Source organism: Poecilia latipinna, unplaced genomic scaffold, assembly GCF_001443285.1.
Source record: "Poecilia latipinna isolate Pla-1442-1.1 unplaced genomic scaffold, P_latipinna-1.0 Scaffold1138, whole genome shotgun sequence".
Taxonomy (NCBI): Eukaryota; Metazoa; Chordata; class Actinopteri; order Cyprinodontiformes; family Poeciliidae; genus Poecilia; species Poecilia latipinna.
The window spans coordinates 164,058-175,743 of NW_015113754.1; the positions used below are offsets into that span (position 1 = coordinate 164,058).

Sequence of the window (11,686 nt, forward strand, 5' to 3'; positions counted from 1 at the left end):
ACACACACACACACACACACACACACACACAGTGTGATCATCTTCATTGTCCTTTATGTTACCAAAACACTGATTATTTCATGGTGACCTCTGACCTCCATCCTCTCCTGTTTGACTGGGTCAACTTCCTGTTTCTCAGCCAATGAAAGGAATTCTCCAGTTTGGTCCATCCATACCAGGAAGTCCTGGGCCAGTCGCTGCCGGCGCTGATTCCCCCCAGCAGCCAGACCCCCTGAGCAGCAAACAGACTTAGTGAATCAAAGATAAATATCAAAGACAGTAATGTGATCAAGGATGTATGGTTTTGTTTACCTGGCTCCTGCTGCACATCTTCTTCCTCTAGATTTTTTAATAGTTTGGATTTGTAATCTCTAAACTGAAGATATTTTAACACTCGTGCCAGCTTCCTCTGGTCAACACACATTCAGACAAAAACAGTCAAAAAAAAGAGCTTTACTCGACAAGGTCACTTTTAAAGGGGAGGTATTTTTCACACACAAAGTTACATTGATTTGCACAATCAAATAACTATGTCACCTTCAGTTGTCATAAAAATGCTCAAAGCATGACTAAAAAAAGGTACATTCTAATTTAACGCCTTGAAAGTGGGCCTCTGTCTCTTTAAAAGCTGCTTTATCTGAAACTCCGCCTTCAGGAAGTCATCACAACATGGCTTCTCTATTAACCCTTTAACAACAGTTTTTCTAATGTTTCACTGAGAAGTAGCTCAGCTCCTTCAGGTGTTTGCTAATTGCTGCTGGTTAGTTTGAAGGAGCAGAACCTTGGAAAGTGCCACTGAAGAAAAGATATGCCTCGAATGCGGGGCTAAGTCCACCCATGCATTTTGCACAGCTGAATGGTTGCCACGGAGATTAAATTCAATTGTCAAACATACATGAAAGAATCAAGGCAACACTCTAGGCATGTTACTGGTGAGGGAATAACATTAGAACATGATGTAAAGACTGGCCCTTTAAAACACATCGTTTCATGAGGTCAGCATTTCCTCTACCTTGTCTCTCCTCATCAGGAACAGGATGTCTTCAGCTGAAATTACCCTTGAACCTCGAAGAGCGGCGCCCTCACAGGCCTGATGCAGCTGTTTCACAAATTAAAACCATCAATTAAAAGATTTTTTAATTAAAAAACGATGTGGTGTCTTTGGTGTTACCATGTTGATGAGCTGTGTGTGTACGATGTCCTCTACGAGGGCTGCAGTTTCATACAGAGGCCTGCGGGCGTCTCCCAGAGCAAACCTGAAACGCAACTAAGTATCAGTTCTCTGAAGCAGAAGCATTTTTTTTTTATTATTATTCATGGAGACAGAAGTTTGTCTATTATTAACGAAGCAGTCATAAAACAACTTTCCTGTCACTGGAGACTATTCAGAGAAATGACTAAAGTTTAAAAGCCACTTCTTTTTTGTTGTTTTTTAATCAAATTTTAAAAATACATTGTTTTTTTTAAATTTATCAATAATAACTCAATAATAACTTAAACATGAAAGATTGTATTGAAATGATCAAAACAGTGAGATTTTTGTAGAACAAGGATCTGCAAATCTTAACAGGTCCTAAAACATAAACAGTCGTTCAGGACTGAGTTTTTATAAGACAGTCTCTAATTTTTGGGACACCCAAGTCTGTTGTTGAGTAACGATTCAAGTTACCACAAATTTAATATGAATGCAGAAACCTGGTTAATTAATGAGAAATCTTGTTCTTTCTCATATCTAACATTTTATTTATCTGTGAAAATGTCACCCTAAAAAAATAAAGAAGTGTCCCTCAGCTTCAGCTGCTTGAGCTCAGATACCAGATTTGCCGGGAGCCACACAAAACTAGAGCAGCACAATACTGGAAAATCTTACAACGGCAGTGAGGAAGATGAGGAATATCCACTCTTCCTCATCTGTGCTTCCAGTTTCTCTGTGACATCGTTAGTGTCTGGTGTGACAATCTAATGTCTTTGCCCAGCTGGCTAAACATTACATTAGAATGTCAAATGAAAGTTCAGAATATTGGGAATATATTAGCCATCAATTATTGCACTTCAAGCAGTCCTTTGCAAATAAGAATATTTTGCACGCCGACATTGTGATCCAACATATTTGTGATACATTGAGCAGCCCTGCACTAAACCATTGAGAGGACTGCAAACGGTCATAACCTCTACCTGGTTTTCCTCCAGCTCCATCCATCTTCCCAACAACTCTGACCAGCATCTCTGCACCAGGCTCTACACTAAATAGCAAAAAATAATAAAAACCATGTTTGCTTTTCATCCTAATGCCATGCTACCTTGTTGTACTATTAACATGGTGACATGTGAAGAGGTTTAAGGGATATGACTCTTTCTGCAAGGCCAACATTTCATCGTCATCCACAACCTGAACAGAAGCTCAACACAAACATAAAGGATGAAGGTTCCAAAATGGGCTAAAAAGCCTCTAACTCTCCTGTTATATCAGCACAAATATTGATAAATTATTATTTTTTTCCAGAAACAAAAGACTATGCTCTTCCAAATAATTTCTGATTATGTTCCTCTACCAGGCGAAATTCATTCCCAGCCTGTAGTTTTGTGTCGTTTCCTTTCAGTCGTGGCAGTTCTGACTGAATTATGTTCAGGACACCATTTGCATGGACAAACAAATTAAAAAAGTGCAACAATGGATTCTCCTCAAAGTCTCAGCTTGGACAAAAACAGAGCTTTGCAAATATTCCCACACACACTCCAGGTCGAAAGGCCACACACACACACAGTTTGACCACAATTTGGTCAAACCTCAATTTGCATCCAGATAGGCCACTTCCATTCTGACAGACCAACCTGAAGCCACATCCTCAACATCTTTCCTTCTCCCCATCAACCCCCCATCACTTACACACCTGATAGTCACCCCCCCCCCCACCTCCCACGACTATGTCCCCTCTCTGATTGGCTGGCTGTGGGCGTCAGTCACCCAGGTGAAAGCAGTTCTGGTTTGGGGTTGCGGACGGCTCTGGCCTCAGGTTCCATCGCCGGCTCCAGGCAGAGGGAGCGTTTCAGGTTTTGGGGTTTATTTGGGTTTGGGCCTCTCTGACCACCAGAACCACCAGAACCACTCTGCTGCAAACACCAGGTGAGCATCTTTACATGCACTCAATATCATTTATTAAGAAGAAAGCGCAGGCAAAGCAAACATTTATTTATAATATTTGCGCAAATAAGAAAAAGTTTTGTTTACACAAGATAAGGTAGAGCAGATAAAAAGTGTAAATTAAGAAAATGTGTTATTAGAATATTAAATTTAACAAACTAAGTCTCTCATTTTTTTCAGCTACTTCTATGGCTAAATCTAAAATATACCGTACAATACATTTCAATTTTCCAGAACCTGCTAAACAAACTGCATTTTCTTCTTCATTGTTTGTGCTTGTTCAGTAATAGTTCAATTGAAGAACATATGTAGAAAGATATAAGATTTAGATAAAGAAAAAATTGTGTTAGCTACATAGAATTGGACATGTTTATTGAGAAATGTATGTATTATTTGAACTATTGATATACATAACTAACACATTTGTTCGACAGGGTTTCTACAGATTTCACTGAATCGAGTTTAAGACATTTTAAGATCATTATGAATGAAATTTAAGACCATGCCATGCCATTTCTGTCATGGCATTTCTGTACCATGACAGAAATGCATAAAAGAAAATTGCATATTTTACTATGTTCTCTACAGCTTTAACCAGTACAGTGCCCAGTAGCAACAATGAACACCATCCAGCCAACTGCACATAAATTTGCTCTTATACATAAAACGTAACAACCTATTTAGCTATCAAAGGTTTAATAGCAGCTAGTTAGTGGTAGCCTCAACTGAGTCGCATTGAAGATGTCTGTGTGCTACTCAAACTTTTGCCCGACAGAAAAGTTCTGTGAGAAAGAAAAACTTCAAAGAATATACAGGATTAAACAGTTTTGCCACAGCAAAATTTAAGATTTGTGATTAATGTATTTAAGGGCAACTTTTCCTCTCTTTTTAAATTAATTGAAGTTATTTTAAGGCCTTAATTTTAGGTACATAAACTTAAGACTTTTTCAGGATGAGCGGGCAGCCTGGTTTAGACTAAAGATGAAGAAAAAGTTTCAAAAACAAACATATTCACTTTATCTTGAAAACTTAAAAACAAAATAAATAAAAGCTTTTGACCTAAACTTGAAGCTATTTTGTTCAACTACATTTTGGGAATTATTATTGTTGAAATAATTGTTATGCTTCCAATCCACTGTGATCAGTTGTATAAGTCAAATCCACGAAGCTTGATTTATGCTTGAAGCGTATACGGCGCTGCACGGTCAAGTTACGTCATTTCAACAACTATGCCCCCTCCAAGCGGTCCAAATTTTCCGCAACGCGCATCTGTGAAATTTTGCAGCTATGCTGACAGTTCCTGTGCAGGAAAACAAGGCGGACGAGCAAGAACTCCTTCTGGTGGAGATTCACAAAGACAGACATCTTAATGATTGAGCTGATAAAGACAATAATTCTACCACACTCAAACGTGTCGCCTTGTTGCTACTAACAACTTTTTTCTTGGGAACACCAGACGACCATCAACATTATCATATAACCATGTATCAAAGTGAAGAACTGAGGACTGTATTTAGCTCTGTGACAACATTAACTAAAATATCACCCAGTTTGATTATTACTGTGGCTTTTTTTCTTTTATTCAACAGATTTTCATGGCTTCCAACAGTCTGTTCAGCAGCACAAGTCCCATGCTGTACTGGGGTGAGGCGTTTTATTTTACTCTCTGCGCGCCATGCATGCATGTGTGTGTGTGTGTGTCATACATCATGCTCTGCAGCTCTGGGATGAAGCTGGTTCTGGAAGCAGGGCGCTCTTTAGAACTGGAGGTGACTGAGCCGGCCATGACATCACTCCTACCCACCAACACCTGGTGACACAGAAACACACAGGTTAACCCAACCAGAACCAGAATTGACTCACACCACATTTGTTCCGTCCTGCTTGTGTAATCTGCATGATTATGACAGATAGACATATACATTTATTTTAAGCATCCTTTTGAAACCTAGGTTAAATTTTAGGACTAAAATTCTCCGTTTAATTAGTCTGACTGGGAACCAGCCAATCAGAAATTAAAAGATTCACTTGTTCTGTGTAAGATGCAACTTAAGATAGAATAATTTTTAACAACGACTGCACATTTAGCAAATATATCATTATTATAATATCAAATGCAAAGAAAAAAATAAATAAATGCAGCAAATAATTGGAGAAAATGGTTTCTATTAATTAAGAGTTATTGAACAAATGAGCACAACTAAACAAGTTTCAAAAATTGAAATAAATTTCCATCGTCTCTGCTGAACCCAAAATATTGGCAAACTATTATGTATTTTTGAATGTGCTGCAGCCTTGTTCTATTTGTACATGAGATAGTGTCCATATCATAAAAAGAGATTTGAAGTTACACAAATAAGTCTGACAGGTGACTGAATAAAGGAAAAAGAAAAGTTTGTGTTACATTAAAACTAAAATACAAAGAATACTTTGTTTTCCAAAACAAATTAACAAATAAAGTAGCTTTATTCTAACGTGAAAATGTTAAAATGTCACATGCTAGTAGAAGAATAGAAATAGAATAAACTTTTATTGTCTCACAGGGAGTTTCAGCGGCAGGCTGCATAGGTACGCAGAAGACCAAAAAGTGTTAAAAAATGTTAAAACAATAATATACTGTGCAAGCTTTGAGTGTAGTGACTAGCCTAGCATAAAAAAACTATATATAACCGACTTTTGTTTTCCCCAACAGAGTTAGTGTCTCACAAATCATAAACTGTGTTTTCTTTCCTCTCCATAACCACACCAACTTCCTCGTGCCAACCATGAAACCTGTTTTCTCTTGAGTTGTTGGTTCAGTGTTCGTATTTTTGGGTCACTTCCCTTCTGAAAGAACTCTGGCTGAGACAAAAGCCTAAAACAACAAGATAGCAGAAAAGCTGTGAGGCGAATAAACACACAAGCAGACAGACGGAGGAGGGACAGGTGCTGTGACCGCACTAACTTCCCCCCGGCAGGACAATCTGAATAATAATGCAGCGCAGTTCCCTCCTATTCAAACACTGCGGCGAGCGACACACAACACAGAAAACAAGGCGGGCAGGAGGAGTGAGAGAGGAACTGAGGACATGGAGAGAAAAGAAGTCAATAAAAATCTCACCGCAGATTAGCAGAAACATTCAGCTGGAGCTGCAAAGTGTTAATTTTTTCTGATTCGAAGTATATTTCGACGCGGAATGATGACGCTATGGCCCGCTGTGGTGATGGGAAATGTAGTTTTTCTCTTCATTATTCATGTAGCCGATATATTACAGGTTACAGAAAAGCCACAATCAAGTTGCTATATCCCACATTACACACTAACTTTGTGGTAACTTTGGTGGTACTTTGCAAGTTATGGTTATTCACCTACTACAGTATTGTTCCTGGAGGTAAAAAGAAAAAGAAAATGGCTGAACAATTGATCAAATGAACTATTTGATAGGTTAGCTGGTTGGTTGACTTAATTGTTGATTTGTTACATAAAAGCAGGATGGATGGCTAAATTGGTTAAATGAATTAATTGTGTGTTGGTTGGTGGGTTGATTGAGTTGTTGGTCAATCAACCCTCTGGTGCGTGGCAGCCTTGCTTCTGTCAGTCACCATGAGTGTGTGCATGAATGACTGTAGTGTTAAGCACATTTGGGTCCTCTGGACATGATAAGGTGCTATGATTGAAACCAACGGCATGAAATTCCCAAATTTTAATGAAACAAAGAATGCTTTAAAACATTTGTCATATTTCTAATTTATTACATGAAAGCAGAAGATGTCAAGTCAAACTTGTCTCTGTATCCTCTTAAGATACTGTGGGAAAATGCCGGCAGGTTCCATCACCTAAACCTCACCAACCGGAAGAGCAGGAGGTGAGAGCGCCGTTGCAGCAGCATGGTGCATCATCCCAGAGAGGCTTGGTGCACACTGACAGCCCAAACTTCCTCTGCAGCATTCTGCCACAGCACTGGAGATGCAACAAGACCCTGCCAAGAGCTTTCACTGTGAGCAACCAACTAACTTTTCCCTAAGTCTCTGCTTTAGTTCAGTTTGAAAGGTTGTTAAAGATTTCAGAGGTATGTCTGCAGCTTTTGGGAGTCTGTGTTTTTACATCTTGCAGGTAGTTGCTCTGGGTAATGACGTGCCAGATGGCGTGGTTGTGACAGTGATGGCTGGCAATGATGACAACTGCAGCGCCGAGCTACGCAATGCCACAACGACAATGAAGCAAGGTTATGCCCACTTCAACGATCTACGGTTCATTGGTCGCAGTGGCAGAGGTACACCACTCACCTCATGATATTCATAAGATTAAACTGTTGTCCAGGAGTGGTGGATCACTGAGGTCCAGGCTAGGATCCAACCTCTATATCTTGTTTATTACAGACATGCATAGTGTCAACATCTGACAAAATTATTCTGGTTGATTAATTCCAAGCCAGTAAATGCCCAATTTGCAGTTTACATTTTCTTTCTTTCTTTCTTTCTTTCTTTCTTTCTTTCTTTCTTTCTTTCTTTCTTTCTTTCTTTCTTTCTTTTACTTTTTCGCAATATTTCAAAAGTTTGCTTAAAATTCTCATGACAGTTAGATGGAAACATAGCTGCAGTCAGATAAAGTGTCAAAACAGAATCCTGCTATTAAGTTTCATCTTAAGTCGTCTGTGAGCTTCTTGTATTCATCGATATGTTTTGCCCTTTTAGGTAAGACGTTCACGCTGTCGATCAATGTGCTGACCTCTCCTCCTCAAATAGCCACTGTACACAGAGCCATTAAGATCACTGTGGATGGACCTCGGCTCCCGAGACGTTAGTAAACCCTAGGAAGAAATATCCAAAGGTTTAATCTTGTACTATCAGAGTTTTTGATGAGTTTTGTTTTATGTTTTATCAGGTCAGAGACAGAAGGAGATGAAATCAGGAATATTCCGGCCTCCCAGCAGTATCGGCAGTACTGCCCCATTAGGTATCTGATGTTTAAATAATTATCTTGATCTCAGTCAAAATATGCAAATTTCTAGTCAAAAGTTTTACATTTAAATGATCTGTAATTAAACATTAAGTGACTTAGATGGTAAGTAAGATTGGGACATCTGGAGCAAAAAGGAAGTTAATCATTTTTCCTAATGAGATTCTAAAGAAGCCAAAATTGAGGACCAGAGCAATGATTCTTCAAGCACCAGGAAGACAGTTTTCTTTTCTTGTCTTGGAAAATGTACCAAATATGCGAGAGTTGTGGGCAGTCGAGGCATCCTAGCAAAATGACATGATCAAACAGATTATTGAAAAGATCAAATTGTACATCTTATTGTAATGGTATTGTTGAACAAAAGGGAAAATATCCCTTGCTCCAAGTGAAATATAACAATGTAAAACAATGAGATAGATCAGGGCACCATAAAATATATAACTTTCACAACTGTTCTTTTTTATGTTAATTACTTGTCAACTACTCTTAAAAAATGTCAAATGTTCTTTGTTCACCTACTCTGGTAGACAATTGATTTATGAAGCACTTTTAAACCAAATGCCATTGACCAAAGGCTTGAATGTATGATAGAAGACAAAATAAAATAGCACAAAATAAAATAAAACCAAGAAAAAGAAGTAGTATAATGGATAATTTTTCTTAGCTTCAAAGTTGTCCAAATCCATCCAAGGGTAGTTAAGAATGCCACAGGGTCCAAAGATCAATTCTTAAGTCTATTTTCATTATGACATTAATGAGTATCATAATACCACATCCCTTTATTTCAATCTCTGTCACTTTCACACAGTGCTTTAGGTGAAAATGGACCAGTGTTCATGCAGATCAGAATATTATTTGCATAGCAGCTGATCAAAACATTTCATCAGGAATATCTAAATGAAGGCGTTATGGGAAAAGTTGGAAAGCAGATCCTGGATCGTGTTTTTAGTCATAATTGTTTCTGAATAAACTAATTTATTTGGCTTGACTTCTTTTTTTTTATTCAGACCGCAGATCATTTCCCTCCTCCTTGTGGAGCAACGAATCATCATTTCTTGGTCAGGTGACATCTCTGACATCCTCCTTCACTTCAGCCCCCAGACTGCACCACCTGCCCACTGTCCCCTTCTCCGCCCACGCCCCTCCATACAGCTCCTACCTGTCCTCGGCTCCGTCTGTTCCCCCTGCGCTAAGCCACAGCGGCCAGTTCCAGCCCAGCAGTTTCTACTACGGGTCGAACCAACCGCTCCAAAGCACAGGGGAGGACCGCAGCGTTGCTACAGCTATGGCCAATTACATGGAAGGGGCGTGTCTTACTATGAGAGGGGAGGAGCCTGTCTGGAGGCCCTACTGATGACAATGTGTTCATAACAGACGCATTTAAACAGTTGTTTTATTTCATTTTTACACATGTATTGTCTTGTTTGTTTGTTATACTATTATTTTATATGAACATTTTAATTAATAAACATTTTAACTTTTAACCCAGAAAAGGATTTAGAACAAACTTAGAATTGTGGAGTTCTCACTTTAACCCAGAAAAGGAATTAGATCAGTCACTCTTTAGCTTATTTTATAAGAAACTGTAGAGTACTCACTATTTAGAAATGGTATTAGATACTTAGCAACCCTGAACAGGAGCACCTAGTTTACATACTGTAGAACAACATTAGATTAGTTTTCTTTCATCTTTTATCTTTCCTTTGGTTTGTTATTTTGCTTGTATTTCCTTTTAGCTCATGTAAAGCACTTCGAATTGCCTTGTTGCTGAAAATGTGTTATATAAGTAAAATTACCTTACCTTACCTTAATTAAATGATTGTCCCCTCAAATTTTATTTAAAAAATAAATAAACCCAAAGTTATTTTACTAATAAATCAGAATAGTAACTGTAAACAGGATTACTAATTAAGTCAAAAGTTACAATCACATAAATATGAAATCCCAAATCATCATGTGAGAATCAGAACCTCTTAAACATTTTGAGCTTACAGTGAAAAAGCTCAGGCCAGACCAAATACACCACAGAAGAGCACAACAACAGGCCAAAGTTCATCTTTGGAATATGCCCTGAAGTGTCCTCATGTCCCAGTCATGGAGATCTCCTGGATCAGATGAGAAAAATGTTCATGCTTTAGTGATCAGATGTGTTTTTAGCTCCATTAAAATGACCTGTATATTTATAGAGCTTGTTGATCACTTGAAGGGGAGATGTCATTAGCTTCTTTTATAAAGCTAAGAGATTTTATTTCTAAGCCTTTTCTTTTTGCTCATTGTTTGAGAGACAGGATGCTGTTTTTGATTAGTCATGTGCTAAAACATTTAAACATCTCTAACCTGGGCAAAGGAAGTGTCAGCATTTCATTAAGTGGCCTATTTATTAATTAATCATTATTAAAAGGAAATAATCAGTATTTTTGATGTATTGATGAATTTCTAAGTTAAAATCTAATCAATGTTACTTGTGTTAACGCTTCATTTTATTTCCAGTTTTTCACTCTTTGATGAGCACACTCTGAATTTCACTTCCATCAAAACACTGATTCAGTGATTATCACTGAATCATCATTCAGTGAAGATAATCACTGAATGATAACTCATTCAGTGATGCATTATAATAAAATAGAATGGCAGAGTAAAAACTGTAAAACATTGTAGAGAATAAAATCATAACTTCTGGCTCGTTATATTCTCTTGTCCTCCCAGACTCAATGATCCCATGTGTGGAAATAAAAGCCACATTGGGATGACAGTCAATGGTCCACAGCATACATTTTCAGAGTTTATTTTAACATTTAAAAGTATAAAATCACATTGACAACACAGATACTTCAAACACACTAAAAAAGACATTCATTTACCTGAGACAAATAGAAAAGAAAAAGAAAGAAAGAAAAGCAAAGACGTCTTTGGAGATTTGCAAGAGCAAATCTGATTTGTTACTCCTGTGTGCAAAGTTTTATAGAAAAGGCGTATTCTTATCTTTAATTTATTCAAATAAGGCGTATCTTTGCTCATCCAACCAGGAGCTATCTCGGACCCTCTTAAAAGTTAGAAACTCCCTACAATTTGTTTTCAAGATCAAACACCAGTTGTCACCTTTATCTAAACAAAGTGGAAGCAGAGCTTCTCCTCCACTGGCCTGAACTCATCCTGCTTTATGGCTTTTCACATATCAGTGTGAAGCTGGAACTTCTCCTGATTGTTTCCCACACAGACAAAGGGCAGATTAAAAGTTTTAGCAGGCAATCTGCTGTAACTACAGGTAACATAAAGATTAGTCCAATAACTATATTTAGGCTATTTTAATCAAGACATGTTGTTAACAACTAGGAGAGATTACAAATTAGATTATGTGTTTTACAGACATCCTATGTTGAATTCAGTTTTACACCAGCTGTTAAAATCTTATCAAGATGGTCAAAAGGTTAAACTCACACAAACAGCCATGACCCCCTGTGGATGCCTGCTCAGTCCACAGGGAGGTTAAGAACTGTGTTTTAAATTATATAAAACTAAAAACTAAACTATTTTAAATTCAACTTATTGTGTCATATTTAACATAAACATCCTACAAATGAAATGCAGATTGGACCTTGGAGGCA

At 37.8% G+C, this 11,686-nt stretch overlaps 2 protein-coding genes across 2 annotated transcripts in view; one reads left to right on the forward strand and one right to left on the reverse strand.

Moving 5' to 3' along the window:
• The window catches only part of supt3h (SPT3 homolog, SAGA and STAGA complex component), a 12,272-nt gene extending 6,128 nt beyond the window's left edge, over positions 1-6,144 (reverse strand). The window contains exons 1-6 of the mRNA XM_015052832.1: positions 5,817-6,144; positions 4,849-4,952; positions 1,172-1,256; positions 1,013-1,099; positions 313-409; positions 96-232 (exon numbers count right to left, since the gene is read on the reverse strand). Coding sequence (XP_014908318.1) covers positions 96-232; positions 313-409; positions 1,013-1,099; positions 1,172-1,256; positions 4,849-4,952; positions 5,817-5,909 — 603 coding nt within the window. The 5' untranslated portion in view covers positions 5,910-6,144. The remainder of the gene's footprint in view (positions 1-95; positions 233-312; positions 410-1,012; positions 1,100-1,171; positions 1,257-4,848; positions 4,953-5,816) is intronic.
• A 185-nt stretch (positions 6,145-6,329) lies between these two features.
• On the forward strand, positions 6,330-9,492 carry runx2a (RUNX family transcription factor 2a). The gene is made up of 6 exons (XM_015052833.1): positions 6,330-6,342; positions 6,926-7,119; positions 7,236-7,395; positions 7,817-7,921; positions 8,007-8,078; positions 9,089-9,492. The coding sequence occupies exons 1-6, from the start codon at positions 6,330-6,332 to the stop codon at positions 9,433-9,435; spliced, it is 891 nt and encodes a 296-aa protein (XP_014908319.1). The 3' UTR covers positions 9,436-9,492.
• Positions 9,493-11,686: the final 2,194 nt, after the last annotated feature.

Bases quoted from the DNA above. Each gene is read 5' to 3' on its own strand.
- runx2a (XM_015052833.1), top strand. The intron at 7,396-7,816 runs GTACACCACTCA...TTGCCCTTTTAG, and splicing joins CATTGGTCGCAGTGGCAGAG to GTAAGACGTTCACGCTGTCG. The intron at 7,922-8,006 runs GTTAGTAAACCC...ATGTTTTATCAG, and splicing joins TGGACCTCGGCTCCCGAGAC to GTCAGAGACAGAAGGAGATG.